At 48.1% G+C, this 21,639-nt stretch overlaps 1 protein-coding gene across 1 annotated transcript in view; it reads left to right on the forward strand.

Moving 5' to 3' along the window:
• The window catches only part of LOC119397040 (activating signal cointegrator 1 complex subunit 3), a 623,467-nt gene that overhangs the window by 377,783 nt on the left and 224,045 nt on the right, over nucleotides 1–21,639 (forward strand). Inside the window, exons 24-25 of the mRNA XM_037664465.2 lie at nucleotides 3,591–3,736; nucleotides 18,189–18,309. Coding sequence (XP_037520393.1) covers nucleotides 3,591–3,736; nucleotides 18,189–18,309 — 267 coding nt within the window. The remainder of the gene's footprint in view (nucleotides 1–3,590; nucleotides 3,737–18,188; nucleotides 18,310–21,639) is intronic.

The following is a 21,639-nucleotide window of genomic DNA, read 5'->3' on the forward strand; positions in this document are numbered from 1 at the left end:
TCTCTATTCCGCACTGCAAGCGCTCCCGAGATAGGTGACACAGGGAAACTTGTTAGCTATTGTGGCATTGAGGTTGAACTTGTGGGAGTGCTCGGTGGGGTTTTGGGACAAGGTTTTCTCCTTGTCGGCGTCTTCAGATTGACAGGTTTGTCCACGCCTCCATGAGTGACAACTTTGCATTTCAGCATAGCTGCTCCAAAAGACGGGAGTCGCAGAGGTCAACAACGAACCGCTCACATATGAGCTTTTGCTCCGTGTCACCTGGGGGATAGTTGAGCGCATGACCATCTAAACATGCCTATGGAATCACGACGACTCGTGGGGCTTGTTTGACAGGTGCATGAAGTGGTCAGTGAAACAGGTGGTAACGACCACTTGGTATGAGGCAAGCAATGGGGTGACGAGTGAGATGGTCTCGAGGAGTGGGCAGGCCCATGCAGTACAAAAATGAGCATACATTATGAAACTAATGCGCATGATCTTTTTTGATGCAACTATCCATGGCAGTGCAGTGAAACCAGTCACGCAATGTGGTGGGAGGTCTGCGCTTCCAACGCAACCAGTCGCCAGTTTACTCCAAGCAGTGTGAGCAGAAGGACAGAGTTCGCGTGAAACGTTTCTTCAACCTTGTAACATGGTGCGATGGAGCGTTCGCTTGAAAAGCGATACACTATCAAGTTTTGCTTGAAGCTTGGAAAGAATGCAACTGAAACGTTCCAGATGCTTCAAGAGGCCTTCAAGGACGACTGCATTTCAAGGTCACAAACCAGGAGGTGGCAAGGCATTCAAGGAAGGCCGGGAGGAGGTCGCCTACGAACCCCGTTCCGGACTTCCAACAACCTGCCCCAAGAAAGTTCGAATGAGCAAGTCTCGCATCAAAACTATGCTCATTGTCATATTTGATGCCCAAGGAATCGTCCATTTTGAGTTTGTACCGCAGGGAGAAACTGTCAGCTCAGCCTTTTACCTGGAGGTGCTCAAGATATTGAAATGCTGGGTCATGTGCATGAGGGCTCACATCAAAGACACGGTCACGTTGCACCATGACAATGCCCCCAGCCACACGTCCTTCATCGTTACCGACTTCCTGGCCCGGAGCAACACCCCGGTTGTCCCCCATCTAGTCCCGACTTGGCTCCGTGTGACTTTGTTTGTTTCCTCAACTGAAGAGAGAGGTGAAAGGAAAGCATTGGGAGACAACATCCAAAAGCAGGTTGCAACGTTCCTGAGAGACATTCCCGTCTCTCAGGGTGCCTTCCAGCCAGGCATGGCAGACATGTCTCCGCAAGTGTATTGATGCAGGTGGAGAGTATTGTGAAGAAATTTAATCATTTGTACAGGTCCAATCAATAAATCTATTTTTCCCAGAAAATGTGCATTACATTTATAATGGGTCCCATATTTGTTTGCCTTCAGATGCTAGTGTCAATCCTGAAACCACTGCATAGTCCTTGTAGTGGCTGAGCCTCGTTGGCCAAGTCCCCGGGTTCGCAAAGTTGAATGGGGCCGGGAGCTGCAAGTTGATGCTGTCCATTTTCGGCAGCACTCTGTGCTCGAGAGCCCTAATGGTGTAGTCCTCTCGTGGTGAGGCTTGGCGGCTGGTGGCATTACCCGTTCACTTTCTTAACCCTGTCATGTGGGTTGTGCCAAAGGAGCACGGGCACACAAAGGTGGACTGATGTGGAACCACTTTTCTGTTCCAAAAAAGACTGCTACTCCCTTTATGGGGCACGAAATTATGTATACGAGAAACCAATGGTGGTGGCAAAAAGCTGTAGCGGTGGTGTAATGGTGGTGGCTAAGCTGTAGTGATGTCTACAGCGTGTAAATACACATGTAAATAAGTGGAATTTTTACTGTGCCACATTTGAAATGGCAGTAGTTGTGTCACTGTAAGGGCACCTTTTGATAGTTTGGATGTTCCATGTACTCCTTTTTTATATCTTTTTCCAATTTTCATTTGTTCGAAACCGGGGCGGGGGGGGGGGGGATGACCTATGTTCCAGTTGTTACGGTGCAAACTTTTCCCATGCATCAGTGAGAGGGCTCGTCACAGATGATGGGACAGGTGCCGTTCCATTATCTTCATCATGTGACCTGGTGTTAGTTCTTAAGCGCTGCTATTATGTGAAAACGAGCTAGCTATGTTTTTCACTTCTGAAGTGAAAAGTCCACAAGTAGAGCCACTCTTCACAGGAGCACCGATGGCATCATAGTGCCTGTCACCATTGGAGCACACAGATTGACAGCACAAACTCAGCAATTCTTGTTTCTTGAGGAATGCGCAGACCCACTACTGGAAATGCACGAGAAAATCAGGAAAACCTGTTGACATGCCTCGTCATTCTCATCCCCTTATCTATTGTCAGAGGCTGCTGACTTAGGGGCATGCACCAGCACTATAGCACTCGGCAAGCATCGCTAGGGCAGGACTGTTGCCAAACTTCAGTGCACATGGCTGTCAACACACTGCCTTCTGTCAACAAGTCAGCAGACAGTGGCATAGCCAGGGGTATGCTTTGGAGGCTTCAACCCCTCCCCCCTGCCTCCCCCCCAAATTTTTACGTTTTGTACGTGCATGTATACGTGTGCACATACAAATGAAAATACTTAAAGGCAGGGCGGACCTCCCTTCTGGCTTTACTCCTGTCAGACTTTTCTGGTTAAAATCCTTGCCTTCGTGTTAAAGAGGCAGTGTGTGCAAACACAGACACAACAGAGAAGTCAAGACACCACAAACTCTTGTGTTTGCACGCCCTGTCTCTTTAACATCAATACTTAGCACCTAGCTCAGCTCTCTGTTATTCTAAATCCCTGCCTTGTCCCAGTACAGTAAGTGCTCATTAATTCGACCCTCGTTAATTCAGAAAATCGGATAATTCGGATGTGTTCCTTTTTCCCGGCCAGCACATGCATTGTTTAATGGCATCAAATTCTCGTTAAGTCGGTCCCATTTGGCCACAACCCAGTTAATTTGTACAATTCTCTGAGCGCCGCAAATGTGTGATGACAACTGAAACGAAGCGGCGCTGTCCACATCGATGCCTTCATCAGTTAGTGACCATGGTTTTGTCCACAGGCAGATCCAGCACTCATCAGCTTCGTTTTAACTTGATGTACTGCCTGCGCAATGTCATAAAACTCAAACATGGCAGAAGCTGTGGAAGATGAGGAGCTTTAAGCCACATTTGCTGCCTCGCCATTTTACCTGCAAAAGAACTATTGTCACATGCGCGTGGTGGCGCAACATGATAAGGAGTACGTCTCGGCCTAATTATACCCTGGAGTCTGCCGCCGTGGTCTCGTTGAGAACGAAGTCACAGAATTATGAAAATTGCAGCTTTTGCTCTGCCCGTACACAAAATGTAAGTACTGGATTTATGTATTGAAGAAAATGAAAGTGCATTGATGTAACTTACATTTGTTCATTTTTTTCTTGATGCTCTCAATAATTCGGACATTTCTTCTGGTCCCGTGAAATCTGAATTAATTAGCTTTTACTGTATATAAGTGGTAGGCACCGCGATCTTCTAAAGGTCTCTCATGAGATGCTGTGTTTTTGTCTCTTATGTGGTTGTTAATCCTGGTAGGTGAGGGCCGAGGACCTGTGCTGGAGGTGATTGTGTCCCGGGCCAACTACATCGGTTCCTACACCAGCCGCAAAGTTCGCATCATTGGACTCTCAACGGCCTTGGCCAATGCCCGAGACCTGGCCGATTGGCTGGGTATTGGAGAAGTAAGTCGGGCACACAAATGCTCTGCTTTTTTCTACATAACCATCTTTCACTGCCAGTTTGCAAGTGTTGAGACCTGTGTCACATGAGGGCAGCACAGTAAGTTGTAAAAACAGAAGAAGAAATCTATATAAGCAATGTTTCTAGGTAAAGCATAGCTCACTGGTCATGCATCTTCAGAAGAGCACCACTAATCCTCGGTCAATCACTTTCACATGCACTGACACTGGACACATTGCTATCTACGAAAGGCAGTGTTACCTGACTGTCTGCAAATACAGTATTCTTAGCAGGGATGAAAATACAGTCAGCGTCCTACTATTCACTCTCCCTCACTGAATAATCCAAAAATCAAGCAGTCGGCAAATCTGATTCATGCTTCTTTACTTCGCTCGAATGTTTCCACACTGTGTGTTGGCTGTTTCCTTCTTTGCTCCAGTTCATCCTGGAACCAACTTCTGCTGTATGCACCATGTGTGCATATGTGTTCCTGTTTTTGACGTGTCTTCTTCACGCAGTTTAAAACCTTGTTGAAACCATGAACTGACTAGCCGAACAACATGCCTTGCTTCAGTATCTTGAGCACCAGGGGTGAGTCGGTCATAGCTTCTCTTCTGATGCAAGCAGCAGCTTTCGCACCTCGTTCCACTCCTGAGTCAAGTTCTGTACTTTTGACTCGTGCTCCTTCACCAAGTCTGCCTGAGCATCTTTCCTCGTGACTTCCTGAAGTTTATCCAACTTCCCAAGATTTTGTTGCTTCTTGAAAGCAGGTGTTGAAGTTCCCTCAGCTTGGTCGCATTGTCACTGTGTTCCCGTTCACAATCCATTTTCTCCTCAAGCAACTTCAATCGCAGCTCGGCCATCTTGGCTTCCAGCGATGCTACCTGTTCCGTGTAACTCTGAACTTGACGTGGTGCAGCGTCCTTCTCCTGGATGAGCCGCTGGCGGTTAGCATAGAATGCAGTCTTCTCTTCCGAGAGGTAGACAATGTCTGCAGGGGTGAGACAGCTGCACATATGGCGCATTTTTGATACGATTCCGTTTTCCTGCGCCAAAATGGCCTCACAAGCAAGAATTTTCATGCCCACGTCAGTTTCAGCATGGGAAAACGTAACTTTACAAGCAGTGCCAGAGATACGTTCGCAGAACACGTTAGCGCGCCCAAGCGTGTCCTTCTATGTGCCTTCGTAATGGAGGCTTCCATAGTACTTGTAGAGAAAAGGACAAGCCGCCGTCCCCATGGTGAAGCCCACCGTTGACCTCTTCTTTATTCGAACATACCGATCTTATCTTAATGATGATGGTGCCGCTCCTCATCTTCTACACAATTTGCAACATCCTCTGCGTCCCCTACTGATGCCTGACGATGAACACTAACACACACGGATTTTAAATAGACAATATTTGTTCATCGGTATTTGTGTCCAGTCCAAGTCAATCCAGGTAGGATCATCCATGTTTTCTCCTGCACCTGGTCTTCCAGCGGTGCTTCCGGCACTTGTTCTATAGCCGTGCTTTTGAACACGTTGCCTTTGGTGAACTTGTGCTCTCGATGAGCGGTTTTCGTTGACATGAACGTCCATAATGCAGACACTTCCACGAGGTTCTGGTGTAGCCATTTCTGGGAAATTTTCTCGATTTCTTTGTCTTGGCTGCGTTGGCCTTGGAAGCGTCAAGCTTCTTCATCTGCCTTGGTCGGGACTGTCTCATTCGTGGCTTTAACGCGGTCTCGGTATTTTGCATCTTAGCTGAAATAAGCTGTATGATCTGCATTGCCTTCGATCTTGCCGTCTGCAACTTTCTCGAAGAGCCGCAGCTATGGTCAGTACAAGGGTCTTGTTCTTGTGTAGCCATGGTCTTTCTATTTCTTTTCGCTTTATGAACTGGCCTTGATTTGCTTCCGCTAGGCACTAGTGCGCACGTCGGGGGGGACTTGTCATCTGAATCTGTTGTCCTTGGCTCGCATGCATCCTTAATATGTCGTCGACAACCTTTTGGATTTACAAAGGCTTCCCGCTTTTCAATGATAGCAATCTCTTCCACCTCACACACCTGTGTTATTGCAGCTGTCTTGTCATTAGCTTCTTGAGTGTTGCACGTTGACAAGAATTCCGAAGGCATGGAATAAGTCTTTAGAAACTGAGGTTGTCCTTCTGTGTGGGTTTCTCGAATGGTCTTTTCTGTAGTCGAAGCGCTCATTTGTCGGCGTTCCGTACGTTCAGCTATAGGTTGGGAGGCTGACTCGTCTGGCTTCTGCGCGACAAGATTGCTGTTCAATGCGCATTGGCTAGATGGTGGGAACGTAGACGGACAGATTATTTTGCCCTGTACTTCTGCTGATTGGTGCTCCACGTGTAGAAGGCTTTCGATCCTTGCGATGGCTTGCGTGACGGCCTTCCGTACTTGATTCCGCCTTTCGAATAGGGCCTCCATGATCCAGTCCAGTGTCGGAAACGTAACAAATCACTGGCCGGCAGCGTTGCGAGGCGAAGTCGACATGGCATCCATCACACTAGTCTCACACGACGAAGATCAGTTAGTTGTGAGGCTGACATTCTTCACGATGTTGGTCTCGGGGATGGTTAGGCCTCGCACATCAGCTTCACCGAACGATGGCTTCACAGAAGTCCTCCGGGCTACAGATGTGGCCGAGAATTCGTAATGTCCACTCGCTCTCACCTCTGAAGGTCCTTTCTCCCAGGTTTCAGGGCACCAAAATGTAAAAAATAGCACAAGCCGCCGTCCCCATGGTGAAGCCTCCCGTTGACCTCTTCTTTATTCGAACATACCGATCTTATCTTAATGATGATGGCGCCACTCCTCGTCTTCTACACAATTTGCAACAGTGCTGTGATGATCGCCTCTGAGCGGTTGTCAATATGCGTGACCCCCCAAAATGCGCTGCTGCTCCGCAAGCTTGCTGTTTCTCGGTAGGCTGTGTGTTCTGGCGCCACTGTCGCATAGCAAAAACTATCGAGTGGCATGCGTAGCGGGGTTGTTCACTCTCAGTTTCTTCATTGTGCATAGCGTGTTCCTCTGGTCGCCACGGTTTTGGTGTCGACACTGTTGCGTGTATTCTTTCCGCAATGAGCGAAGGTGAGTATTTTTTGTTTGGATAGAGCGAATATTTCCGGCTGCATGCGTTAACCTCATTAAAACATACCTACTATGAACGCGGCTTAACTATGCATTAAACGGTAGTAGGCACTAATCATCAAGTTCAAGTTTGCATCTCCTGGCTTGCGCCGCCACTGCCAAGAAGGAAATAAATGCAGTGGCGCAGTAAATAGTGCCTAAAGTATGCACGACAAAGCCTTTTTTTGTTTGTTTATTTGCCGCAGCGCTGATTCCAGCTCTCTCGCACGACCATCCACTAGCGCGTGGTGGCAACATCAGCATGTGGTACTGACATCAAGGAGCATTTCAAAACTATTGCAGGGTTTCGAAACTATTATGCTTACAACGGCGCTACGCTTGCAGCGCCATATGCGCGCGCATTTGATGAGGTAGTGTCAGAGCGGTATGGTTTCTCGGCACCTGCGCCGTATTCTTGAAGGCGATCCCACATGAGGTGGCAGTGAACTGTGGTGCAGCACACTTTTGTTGTCACCTATTAAACGCCTGCAGTACACTTGATGCTACGCCACCCGCACGGCCAAGCAGATAGCTGAAGGCACTTTATGGTGATGGGGTGCTAGTAGGCATATGCAGGGTTCCCCTTCAGGGGAGGAAGGTTCATCGCATCGCCCCCTCCCTGTTATTAAGTCCCTACCCCTTGCACCTACGGGGGTAGTCATAATGGTGCGTTTGTCGGTGGCCGCCATACCGCTTTTGTCCTTTCCTGATGTTATGCGTGAAGGCATCACCGCAATCGCGCGCTAGTCGGATTGTTCATTGACCGGTCTGTGCCATTACCGAAAAGACTGAAGACCTTTTGCAGCCCACTTAGACTTACGCGATATCAGGGGTGCAGTTAAAATAGTGCACTAATAAACGAGAAAACCTGGGTCAGGGGCGCTGCTGCGCCCTTCTGAAAGGCGCCCCCTTTTCGGAAATCTCGTTATGCGGTCGCGCACGGTGCTCCGTCCCCTGTTTGTTTACATTGCGACTGCGTGCGTTCTGTCTCGCTGCACGATGCTCTCTCTCTTCCCCCCTCGTTTTCTGCTCTTCAAGGCAGGCGTTCTCCTCTCGCGCTATGCTGAGCACCAGTGCGCTTGCTCTAGCGTTGTATTGAGCTGCGGCTCGTGATCTCGCGGGGTCGGCGGAGATGGTGTAGAGCACGTTTGTCAAGAGACTGGCCAAGAATACCATCTTTTTGGTCAACGGTAATACCCATATGGTCGAGAAAATGAAAGGTTGAAAATAAATTATTGCGCCACGCTTTTAGAATATTGAAAAGAAATGGCACCATGATTGCGCAGAACATTTATGACGAGAACTTCTGCGACCTCGGTATGAAAATAAACGCCAAAAAAATGTTGAATTAGTCACCCTGCTTCAAAACGTGTGTGCATATGAGAGAGGCGTTTATAAACGATACAACCAGCACGGTTGTGTCGTTCATGCCAACCCGAGTTTGGCATGAAAACTACCCAAAAACGGGCATGTCCCCCCGAAAACGTATTTTAAGCTGGGCTTCTTGTAAACGATTTTTGGGGTGAGCTGCACAAGGGCAGAGGATGAAACACCATGACGAGAACATGGACAACAAGGGAACGAAGACGATAGGACAAGAGCTTCGTTCCTTTGTTGTCATTGTTCCCCCCTGCGCTGTTTTATTCTCTCCTCTAATTATGAACCGACTAGCCCTCATCAAGCTGTTACCAATGCACAAGGGCGAAACAAGAATGGTGCGTTTGCTACCTTCACTGTTCCACTTGTCCGGCTGCATTTTCGATGGAGGCGAAAATGTTTGAGGCCCGTGTACTTAGATTTAGGTGCACGTTAAAGAACCCCAGGCGGTCGAAATTTCCGGAGCCCTCCACTACGGCATCTCTCATAATCATATCGTGGTTTTGGGACGTTAAACCCCAGATATTATTATTACACTGTTCCACTTGTGCACAAGTTCTCCCCAAGGTGAGGTGGACGGTTTTCCTGGTCCTGCGGTTTCCGAAAATAGAATATTGCGAAGAAAAAAAATGTGACTGCTGTTTATTTCTTATGTCATTTCAGAGCAACATAAGAGCCACGTTGCTAAAATTTGTAGAAAGGAAGATGCTTACACACGCACGCACACACGCACGCACACTGTTTCGGCTAGCAGCACTTGAGCGAATGGTAACATTTTGTGCTGCTTTGCCTCAGAAACACGGGCGAGAATTTTTTAACAGCCAATTACAATGGCTCTGTACACAGTAGTCATTGTATAGAAAGCACGCAATGCTGCAATATGCATTGCACCAATATGACCTCTTTACACGTCTGAAATAAAAAAGTCACAGTTTCGCCGCAAGGGCAAAGCAATGAATGCGATAGCAAGAAACTAATGCTATATGAAGTGAGGCTCGCCAATGGATACTCTCAGTTTGAACAGCGCTCCTGTTGCAAAGGTGGCCAAAGCAGCGAAGGAAACTAGCGTGCTTCAAGTGTCAAGTTGTGACACTTGATAGTTCGCGCTCATCTTCTGTTTGTTCATTTGGCGGCATCCCTTGAGCTCGAGAGACTTTCGTACGTTCTGAAACATGAGCGCCGACATCACGGTGAAAGCTCGAAACATCCCTCTTCCCCTCACCACGAGAAAACCACGCGAGCAGACAGCGGAAGGGCAAGGTTCTTTCTGCGAAAATATAAGAAGCGAGCGAGCTCGCCGACGACTTTAAATGCGCCCGTCGCACTCCTAGCGCCATCTCGCTGGTAATGAAGAAACGCTTATAAGCGCCGGCCGTCTCTGAGTCCGTTCAGCGGTAAAGGGTGTCTATATAACGCTCGCCGTTAGCTACGTGGAGGATCTTCATTTCGTGGCATAGTGGTTAGCGCCACTCGCTGTGGAGCAAGAGGTCCCTGGTTCGATTCCGCGCTTCGGAAGCATTTTTCTGAATTATTTTTCTTTGGGGCTTTTATATATACCGGGTGTCCCAGCTATCTTTAGCCAAGGGTTAAAAAATACAATATTGGAGGCAGGCGAGTGAAATCAGTTGCAGATTGCTGACAGCCACCTTGCGCACTACTGACAATTTTTTGTTTTGTAATTAAGTAATTTGTTAATTAGGATTATTTAACTAAATTGCTACATATTGACTTTAGGCAAGAAATGCTGCTTGCAAAGTTCGAGAGCGTCTTCAGAAACCCCGATTGCATTATTTCCGATAAAGAAAGTATCACGTATACCATTTTTTCCAAGCTGAAAAGAAAGCCCGCGAAATACAAAAAGAACCACGTGACTAGCCCACTCGCGCGCCGCGAGAATGCTGCCCTCAGCCGTGGTTTGAGCGAACGAAATCGGCTGCGGCCGCGACTCGCCGTCTCCGTTGCAGCGGTAGGCTGATAAGTTAAAGGTGGTTTCTTGGCCCATTGCCAGCCAGTTGGCGCGCGTGACGGTGCAAGTTGTAGCGAGCGCGGGCCAAGAAACCACCTTTAACTTATCGGCCTACCGCTGCAACGGAGACGGCGAGTCGCGGCCGTAGCTGATTTCGTTCGCTCAAACCATGGCTGAGGGCAGCATTCTCACGGCACGCGAGTGCGCTAGTCACGTGGTTCTTTTTGTATTTCGCGGGCTTTCTTTGCAGCTTGGAAAAAATGGTTTACGTGAGACTTTCTTTATCACAAATAATGTAATTGGGGTTTCTGAAGGCGCTCTCAAACTTTGCAAGCCGCATTTCTTGCCTAAAGTCAATATGTAGCAATTTAGTTAAATAATCCTAATTAACAAATTACTTAATTACAAAACAAAAAATTGTCAGTAGTGCGCAAGGTGGCTGTCAGCAATCTGCAACTGATTTCACTCGCCTGCCTCCAATATTGTATTTTTTTAACCCTTGGCTAAAGATAGCTGGGACACCCTGTATATACATACTTACACATATACGGTGCATGACGGCGGCGACGGCAAAATTCAGCCGAGACTGTCCATATAATTGCTATCACAATAAAAAGAGAAAAGTAGCTTGAGTGCCCGCTTTTGCGAGGCACAAAAATGTTTGTCATCATATAGTTCACTGGATGAACAACATATATATAAAACGATCAGAAATGGCCTTTGTTTTGGTGAGTACTGCATACAATAAATGATACAAGGACTTTCAAAGGCTTATCAGAATAAACTAATCAAGTTAGTAAGGATAAAAAATACAATAGCCATTTGTGCATTTATGTGATGAATGTACAATACAGAACCTGTTCTGTCACGCGGCTGCCTCACAGGCTCGCAGGCCGCAAGCAGGATTATCAAAGAGCACCAGTGCAGATATGCACTCGCGATCACTGTGTTAAATATTTCACGGTATCTGCATTACCACAACGGGGTTTTCACATCATCTGGTATTCCAGTGTGCTCTTTTCTGAAGGTAGTGAATGGGCGCGATGATGTGGGAGGAGTTGACTAAACTTTGTTGCTCTATGTGTAAGGACCACTCGGTCTGCCCTATGACTATGATCAAAATAAGGCACGCAAAATAAATTACTATTTGAATCTGCGTACAGCCTTGCGCTTGTTTTGCCTGTGCATTTCCCTTGAATATGCAGTTTCACAGTTGAATTCACTGCTTATAATCATCTCAAGGCTGACGCGGCACTGCGCGGCATAAGAATGGTGCGTACTAACTTGTGGAATGACGTGTTTTGCTTTGAAACTTGGAAATATAATCACCGGCAGCACGTGCTGTGCCAAAAACGCATGCGCGGCAGCACGCAATTGCTTCCGCGGTCGAGCCGACGGCCTTCGAGGTTTTCAGCGGCCCACCAGGGGAGCATCCGGCACTGGCGTCGCGCGCGCAAACTTTTGGTTGCCTCGTGTATAGTGGCAAATTAAAGTAACAGTTGTCTAGAAACTTCACTTGCACTAGCTTTGTAAATGGGCAAAGATTTTCACAGCTCTGGGAAAATAATGGTGGGTGACTGAGCATGGTAGAAAATAAGCTCTCACCATACTCTCTCATGCACAGGGCGGTCCACAATGTTCAGCAGCTCACTGAAGTGGACTGCAACAATGACGTCACTGGCCTTTGGTGCAAGCAAGGCATCAAAGACACTGTGTGCAAACTGTACAACACCACAATTTCTTGTGCTATGCATGGTGCTGCAGCTGTCAAGTGCCATGCAGGAATAAAAAAGCCTCTCGAAGCGACAGCAAAGCACAGAGATGGCAGTGGTGTATTGAAGGCGCCCAAGACTGTGCAAGCCACGATGGACTTCTCACAAGGAAGACCCCTTGCATCACTGCAAGATCGTGTTGTTAAGGTTGAGGCAGTGTTTGCCATGTCCGTAATCTCTAAAGGGATACCATATTCTTGGGTGGACACTGCCACCGAGATGCGCAGGGTGATGTTCTCCGACAGCGAAGTTACAAAGAACTTTAGCTGTGGCAGACATAAGTTGTCACATGTCATCTCTGATGGACTTGGACCATACTTTAAGGCTGATGTCATCACAGAGCTGTGTCAGCCGGCTGTTTTCTATTCAGTCATGATAGACGAGACACCCAAGCCCGAACAGCGAGTGCAACAACTGGACATCCAAGGGAGGTACTTCTCGGAAAGTAAGCCGCAGGTTACTGTTGAGCATCTCGTGTCATCTAACCTCGGTCGGGCCACAGGAGACACTATAGTTGAGCATATGGAAAAGGCATTGGCCGAGCGGCCAGGAAAAGGTTTGCTCTGCGTTTTTAGCGATGGTCCCAACGTAATGAAGGATGTGAAAGCAAAGATGAAGCAAAGGATGAATGCCAACTTACTTGACGTTGGTGAGTGCAGCTTACACCAAGTTTGCGATGCGTTTTCCAAGGCACTTGATGTGTTTTGTTCAGATGTGGAGGAACTAGTACGGGATGTTTATTATTACTTTAAACATGCTGTGCGCACAGAAGCCCTAAAAGAACAACAAGAAGTGCTGGGTATAGCACCCGACATGTTTCTTCGCCATGTCTCAAACCGGTGGCTGACACTGCAAGATTCACCGTCTCGCATTCAGGAGCATTTTCTGGCACTTGGTCGTTTCTTCTTAAAGGATGCTGTTGCAGACCGGCGATCTGACGCCCAGACCCAGCATGAGCGTCTTGCCTGAGCTTTCAGCAGCAACACGCTTTATGCAAAAGTTCTCTTCTTGAGGAATGCTGCCGAACTATTTGCCGGGTTCCAGAGGCTGTTCCAGAAGCAGGAACCACTTCTTCACTTTCTTCATGAGGAACTTCTGGCACTAGTGCAGCGGGTGCTTAGTCGGGTTCTGCGTGGCGAGGCATACTGTGAAAAAAGTGTGCGGGACCTAATACAGCTTGACTTGGATGACTCGGCACTCTGGAAGGCACGACGAGAGCTTGGTGCAGACACCGAGAAAGCGATGGAGGCTTGGGATCCGGCAGAAAAAAAAAAACTTTGGGGCCTTTTATTTGGCATGCGGAAAGGCACTGCTGAAGACGCTCCCCTTGGCCAATAAGGTTATCATGCACGCCAGGTTTCTTGCACTGAACTATACGAGTGTCGAAAGGGAAGTGCAGTCACTGCGATGAATTCATAACTGATCTCCAGATGTTGTTGCTCATCAATGAATGGCACCTGTTCAGGTGCGGGGATTGCCAAGGTCCTTAGGCTTGGAAGAGAGGAGTGATGATTATTGGGCATAGGTGTTTTTGCTCAAGTCTGTTACAGGTGGGCAGAAGTACCCCTTCCTTTCTAAGTTCATCAAGGCACTGGAGAGGGGTTTCAGAGAAAACAAACACCCGCTCGAAGGACGAAGCTCACTGAACATTGCATCAAAATGGTCAGTTGTTGGGCTAGTTGGTTTGACATCTTGCGTAGGGGAGCACAAATTTGGTTTGAAAGGAAGGCAACATGTCAGAAAGGACGCTCACTTCCAACTGAGTTTATTCTAAAAAAACTTCTCATCAAGAAAGCTTATGCGCAGGCGCATTCACAACAGCCACTGTCACACACAAAAAATTTTTTTCCTAATCACTGACACACGCGGTAACAATCTAAGATCACTTCAAGGGTGGTACATATGATCAGCTGCTGTGAAGAAAGTTTGTTTCCTTCATTGTCAAATAGACCCAAGGTGTACTGATGATGCACGTGTCTGCTGCAATCTTAATCTCGTCCGCCTCTAGAATCTCTCTTTGACACCTTCCCTTTGCTCTACTCATTACGTCTGCCTCCTCGAAAAGTGCTGTGCACCCGCACTTCCTGCAATGCGCAGGAAGGTGCGCCCCGTCATTCTGAGCCACCAGCATGGTCGCGTGCTTTCCTAATCTATCACTAAGACATCGGCCCCTTTGGCCGGTGTAAGCTTTACCACAAGTGAGTGGAATTTTATATACCACTTCCGTATCACAGGGGACAAATGGCTTCTTGTGCTTCTTTTCGCACCCTGATTTCTTGGTTTGTTCACTGGCCAGAGCACACAAACGGGAAAGCTTCAAAGGGGCCGTGAAGACACATGATGAGCTGCTGTGAAGGAAGTTTGTTTCCTTCATCGTCGAGTGCACCGAAGGTGCACTGATGCACGCGTCTGCTGCAATCTTAATCTGGTCCGCCTCTAGAATCTCTTTCACGCCTTCACTTTGCTCTACTCATTACTAGGGGTGTGCGAATACTCGAATATACGAATACGAATCGAATTCCAACTTGCCGAATAGTTCGATTTGCGAATCGAATACGAAGTATTCGGTTACACGAATATTCGATATAGTATTCGGCGAGTCTGTTTGGTTGGCAGGTGAAACACATACAATACTTTGAGACTGCACAGTCTGTTCAAAACTACACAAAGTTTGAATGTCACGAACCTGAGAGCACGTAGATTAAATTGTGGTCGTGACACAGCCGAGCCGTGATACTCAACTAAGACAGCCCTTTGTTTGCACCGCTCGCACAGGCTGCACTATGTCTCACTTCCTACACATGCAACACTTGTAGCTGATACACTTGGGAGGAATCGCAGACTGCAATTCGCGAGCACAAAAAGAAATCGCGCCATTACGAACCGCAAAACCACGCACCACGGCCGCCACAGAGAACATTACTGGCGTGCAGCATTGGTTGCGTCGCGTCGCTGCGCGGCCGATGATGATGATGATGTAGTAGTGGCCTGCCCCTCTGCAAAGGGGGAACATGCTCAGTGTCGTGGCCTCAAAAAACAAAATAAAAAAACGGAATCAATAAAACCCGCACGCGACAAAGGCAGGAGACGCGCACACAACAGCCTAGGTCCCAAGTTCGGCGTACAGCTGGCCGGGCGGCACTCGCGCCACCCCTCGGCCGCAGAGCCACCCAATTTCTCTTCTACTTTCGCAAACAGGATAGGGGTGGCGCTTGTTTAACTTCTCTGTACCTAGACTGCAAAAGAGCTATGCAAGCAATAGTGCAACACAAGATTGCCGAGCACAATGGCAAGCAGCTGAAAGCCTTAACTGAAGACAGGCGGAACGGTTCCCGGCGGTTTTGGACATATGTGTCATCGCTTGACAGGAGGGCAGCCATGCTGCGGATTCGGAATTAGGAGACGGATCTGGCCGTCTATGATCTCTCGGAACATCTTACAGAACATATGCATCGTCTGTACCAACCCACACAGTCAGCCTGCGTGGCCGCAGAGGATAATGAAGCAGAAATCCACTGCCCCGAATATGAGATCATGAAATGGCAAGTGACAAGAAGGGCGGTGGACAGGGCAATCACACGCATTTATGCACACACGGCCAAAGGACTCGATGGCATACCCGCCGGTGTTGTAAAACACCTGGGGGATGCTGCCCGAGATCACCGTGCCGACATCTTCTCTGGCATCGTGGCGGGTGACAGTCCCTACAGCCTGGCGAACAGGAAGGGTGTGCCTGGTGAGAAAGAAAGGTGGAGATGCTGGGCTTCTACGAGACTACAGGCCTTTGACTGTAACAAGCGTCCTATACCGTGTATTTGCACAGGTATTGAAGGCCTGGATGAGTGGGTGGGCAGAGAACAACAGCATGCTCACAGACTTGCAGAACGGGTTTCGAGCTGACCGACGCCTGGAAGACAACCTCTTCGTGCCATACGTCGCTATAGACGAGGCGTTGGCAGCACGAAGCACTTGCCCCTGAATAGGTCGGCAAACTCACTCATAAGTCGACTCACTCAGACTCACATCGAGACGGGAATCTGAGTCTGAGTGAGTCCGGGTGAGGAAACTTTTTGTGAGCCTGAGTCCGAGTGAGCCCTAAGGGCAAAATGTATTGCATGAGTGAGTCTGAGTGAGCTCCACGTTCTTTGCCGACCTATGGTGCTATCTACTCAACTTCAGCATTACTATCAGCCTTATGTCGGCTCACGTATATACTCACGTATGCTCTCACATACTTCAACGCGCTAACGTTCATACATCAGCTCAATATTGACTGATCAGAGGCGTGATTTGGGGAGGGAGAGAGAGAGGAGGTGCCTTGACCTACCCTGCAAACTTTCTCATGGGAAGTTACTGATAAAAATATCTCGTGTGAGTCATCTCTTTCAATACAAAGGTCCTTATTGAACTGCGAACTCAGATAACTCGTCTTTGAAGGTACGAGATCGAAAGGTGCTAAGTAGCGCACCGATTATGCGAGATATTGGCATTAAAGAGCATTGACATTATGGTAGAAAAAGCCTAAGTATAGGCTAACGGACTCATGAGTCGACTCACTCAGACTCAGATCGAGCCGTGAGTCTGAGTCTGAGTGAGTTATAGTGAGTTATATTTTGGTGAGTCTGAGTACGAGTGAGTCCGGTTGGGAAAAATTTTGGTGAGTCTGAGTCCGAGTGAATCCGGTTGAGGAAAACTTTGGTGAGTCTGAGTCCGAGTGAGCCCTAAGGGCAAAATGTATTGCATGAGTGAATCTGAGTGAGCTCCACATTTTTGGCCGACTTATGTGCCCCTGTGACTTCGAACGATCAGCCTTAGTCGGGGGCACAACGCTAATTTCCGCGCCCGTATCTATAAGGATCCTGGCGCCCGGCAGCTGGTCTGTGACCATGACAAGGCGGCTGGAACGAGAAGTGAGATCACACGCCACCGTCAGTGATCCCGGCAGGCGTTTCCCTGCCACGAACATGGAGGTGTACACTTCGTGGCTCGGTGTCCGAAACGCCGGTGGTACCAGCAGAGAGGTGGAGGTTGGGACTCCGAGCATCTCGTGTGCGTGGAAAAGCTCGACGACCGGAACGAGACGAACGGGTCTCCTGCAGGGAGATCCGGAGAGTGGCAATGGAGGCGGCAAGTTCGTCGATGCGGGCCTCCAGGCGCGAAATTGCTGTGTCTGCTGGTGGTAAGACAGCGTTGACAGATGGAGAGGTCGCTTCCTGAACCTGATCGGCGAGTTCCGCCAGGTGGTCGAGGTTGACGTCGCCGGCCACCGCGAGGACGAGGCGGATTGGCTGAGAAAGGCGTTGGAGGAAGAGCTTGCGAAGCAATGCTGAGTGGGCAGAGACATCGTGCTCCCCAAGAAGCTGTCGCATTCGGCGCAGTAGTTAGGAGGGGCGCCTGTCGCCAAGGTCCCACTCTGCAAGGAGCTGCTGTAGGCGGATGCATTCCGAAGGCATGAATCGCTCCAGCACCTTGGTTTTAAGGTGCTGATATGGCGTAGTGTCCGAGGGGTTGGAGAGGATGTCTGAGAGCTCGCAGGCAACATCAGGAGGAAGGACTGAGGCTGCGTGGTAGTAGCGTGTCGTTTCCGAGGCAATGCGGTACAGGGAGAATTGCGCCTCGACCTGGTGAAACCAAACTTGCGGGTCCTGTGGCCAGAAAGATGGGAGACGCAGTTGCATGGCCGAGACGTCCTGCAGAAGTGAGGCTTGTTCAGTTGAAGGTGCATTCGAGTCCGTCATTGTCTTCGTCCTAGGTCACCACTTGTAGACTTATGCCACAGGAGCGAAGGAAAGACACGCCTGAACCATATTGGATGCCAGCAAGGAACGTGAGTCGTGGCTTCACGTGCCACAGCCTAGCGTCTTCTTTATTTTCTTCTCTCGCCATCGCGCGCTCTCCTGTTTGCGAGCCGCCCAAACGGGGATGCTACAAGGCGAAACAGTGTTACAGGGGGTGGAGCACTCCCACACCTCTCAGTAAATGGAACTCCTGTTAAATGGAACATATCTTCCCGGTCCCTTCAGATTCCATTTGATGATATTCTGCTGTAGCTTGCTTGTCAGTTGTCTTGGCTCTGGGGAAGACCTTTAGGAGAAACTGCGAGCCAGCTTGCTGACAGAAGACACATCTGTTCTCGCAGTCATAGTCTCTTGTGCAGGGTTTGTTGCTTGCTGGTGAAACGCTTAGCTTTTTCTTTTTTTCCAGGTTGGTCTGTACAACTTCAAGCCTGCTGTGCGACCAGTGCCCCTTGAGGTTCATGTGTCGGGCTTCCCTGGGAAGCACTACTGTCCCCGCATGGCCCTCATGAACAAGCCTACATACAGGGGTGAGCTGGACCAATAGACACTCGTATCTAGAACATGGATTTGTCAGTGAATAGTGTATTTTAAGCGTTTTGGGCAAGCTGACTTTGTGCACAACAATGGCTGCGTGCCAGTTCTAGACAGCATCATCTGCATTGACAACTTAAAAGAAGTCGTTCAAGTAATGGAATGGGTCTGCACAATGTCTCTGGGATGTGACGCCACCTCACATGGACGAGAAGAAAACTGTGGAAAACAAGCATATTTGTTATTTCTTTACATTCGTTTGTGTTTATGTCCATGAAAAATAGAATGTGGCTTACATTAAGCGCATAAAAAAGCTGTGGGCAGGCGACCATACCAGCTAAATCCGAGCTATCCAAGCAATATGCTCGGCAGCCATCTTGCTCGGACGGAAAAGTAGCCTGCACAGAGACAATGGCTTCGTGAGAATTGGAATTGGACTTAGCATAGCCGCAGTCCACTTAGCCGTCTACCGTGAGCATTGAAACACACCCACTAGTCTCATCTGGAAAGAAAGATTGGATGAAGAGAGCGTTTTCATTTACTTTTATTGTCTAGATGGCTGCACACTGTCAGGATTCAAGAGTTAGGTTTACTGCATTTTTAGTGCATCACTACACAGATGGCGGCATTTTTTTCCTTTGCTCAGAGGTCCAACTTCTTTCATTAGGGCCCTTCACTGCATTATACGCCTAATAGGGTGCCATAATTAAGCACGCAAAGGAGAAGACAATAAGTAAAAATGCATGACAATTTTACTTTTGTTGCACCCTAGGCATACTATTAATGAGAACTAACAGACAGCAATGCCAAGGAAAGTATAGGGGGTGTTATTTGTAGTAATTAGAATATAAATGTGAAGAAAGTAAAGTGGACAAGAAGATAACTTGCCGCCGGCAGGGACCGAACCTGCAACCTTCGAATAACGCGTCCGATGCTCTACCACTGAGCTACGGCAGCGCTCATCTCCCCGTCCACTTTATAGGGTATATATGTGGATTAAACAGGAGTGTTAGTCAGCGCCAGTCGCAGCCATGGCGGCGAGTGTGGAACACTCTTTTTTTCTGCCTATATTGGCGTCACATAGCACGTGATCTACTTACGAGCAGACAGCTGACCAATAATCCCTCGCATACTACCTGAAGGCATCATGTCTGCCAGAACGAGACCCTCGCTATGAATGAAGGAAAGATTACTTTTAAGGGCTCGTTTTTCTTTGTTATACACAATATTAATGAGAACTAACAGACAGCAATGCCAAGAAAAGTATAGGGGGTGTTATTTGTAGTAATTAGAATATAAATGTGAAGAAAGTAAAGTGGACAAAAAGATAACTTGCCGCCGGCAGGGACCGAACCTGCGACCTTCGAATAACGCGTCCGATGCTCTACCGCTGAGCTACGGCGGCGCTCATCTCCCCGTCCACTTTATAGGGTATATATGTGGATTAAACAGGAGTGTTAGTCAGCGCCAGTCGCAGCCATGGCGGCGAGTGTGGAGCACTCTTTTTTTCTGCCTATATTGGCGTCACATAGCACGTGATCTACTTACGAGCAGACAGCTGACCAATAATCCCTCGCATACTACCTGAAGGCATCATGTCTGCCAGAACGAGACCCTCGCTATGAATGAAGGAAAGATTACTTTTAAGGGCTCGTTTTTCTTTGTTATACACAATATTAATGAGAACTAACAGACAGCAATGCCAAGAAAAGTATAGGGGGTGTTATTTGTAGTAATTAGAATATAAATGTGAAGGAAGTAAAGTGGACAAAAAGATAACTTGCCGCCGGCAGTGACCGAACCTGCGACCTTCGAATAACGCGTCCGATGCTCTACCACTGAGCTACGGCGGCGCTCATCTCCCCGTCCACTTTATAGGGTATATATGTGGATTAAACAGGAGTGTTAGTCAGCGCCAGTCGCAGCCATGGCGGCGAGTGTGGAGCACTCTTTTTTTCTGCCTATATTGGCGTCACATAGCACGTGATCTACTTACGAGCAGACAGCTGACCAATAATCCCTCGCATACTACCTGAAGGCATCATGTCTGCCAGAACGAGACCCTCGCTATGAATGAAGGAAAGATTACTTTTAAGGGCTCGTTTTTCTTTGTTATACACAATATTAATGAGAACTAACAGACAGCAATGCCAAGAAAAGTATAGGGGGTGTTATTTGTAGTAATTAGAATATAAATGTGAAGAAAGTAAAGTGGACAAAAAGATAACTTGCCGCCGGCAGGGACCGAACCTGCGACCTTCGAATAACGCGTCCGATGCTCTACCGCTGAGCTACGGCGGCGCTCATCTCCCCGTCCACTTTATAGGGTATATATGTGGATTAAACAGGAGTGTTAGTCAGCGCCAGTCGCAGCCATGGCGGCGAGTGTGGAGCACTCTTTTTTTCTGCCTATATTGGCGTCACATAGCACGTGATCTACTTACGAGCAGACAGCTGACCAATAATCCCTCGCATACTACCTGAAGGCATCATGTCTGCCAGAACGAGACCCTCGCTATGAATAAAGGAAAGATTACTTTTAAGGGCTCGTTTTTCTTTGTTATACACAATATTAATGAGAACTAACAGACAGCAATGCCAAGAAAAGTATAGGGGGTGTTATTTGTAGTAATTAGAATATAAATGTGAAGGAAGTAAAGTGGACAAAAAGATAACTTGCCGCCGGCAGTGACCGAACCTGCGACCTTCGAATAACGCGTCCGATGCTCTACCACTGAGCTACGGCGGCGCTCATCTCCCCGTCCACTTTATAGGGTATATATGTGGATTAAACAGGAGTGTTAGTCAGCGCCAGTCGCAGCCATGGCGGCGAGTGTGGAGCACTCTTTTTTTCTGCCTATATTGGCGTCACATAGCACGTGATCTACTTACGAGCAGACAGCTGACCAATAATCCCTCGCATACTACCTGAAGGCATCATGTCTGCCAGAACGAGACCCTCGCTATGAATGAAGGAAAGATTACTTTTAAGGGCTCGTTTTTCTTTGTTATACACAATATTAATGAGAACTAACAGACAGCAATGCCAAGAAAAGTATAGGGGGTGTTATTTGTAGTAATTAGAATATAAATGTGAAGAAAGTAAAGTGGACGAAAAGATAACTTGCCGCCGGCAGGGACCGAACCTGCGACCTTCGAATAACGCGTCCGATGCTCTACCGCTGAGCTACGGCGGCGCTCATCTCCCCGTCCACTTTATAGGGTATATATGTGGATTAAACAGGAGTGTTAGTCAGCGCCAGTCGCAGCCATGGCGGCGAGTGTGGAGCACTCTTTTTTTCTGCCTATATTGGCGTCACATAGCA

This window comes from Rhipicephalus sanguineus, chromosome 6, assembly GCF_013339695.2.
Source record: "Rhipicephalus sanguineus isolate Rsan-2018 chromosome 6, BIME_Rsan_1.4, whole genome shotgun sequence".
NCBI classification, from domain to species: domain Eukaryota; kingdom Metazoa; phylum Arthropoda; class Arachnida; order Ixodida; family Ixodidae; genus Rhipicephalus; species Rhipicephalus sanguineus.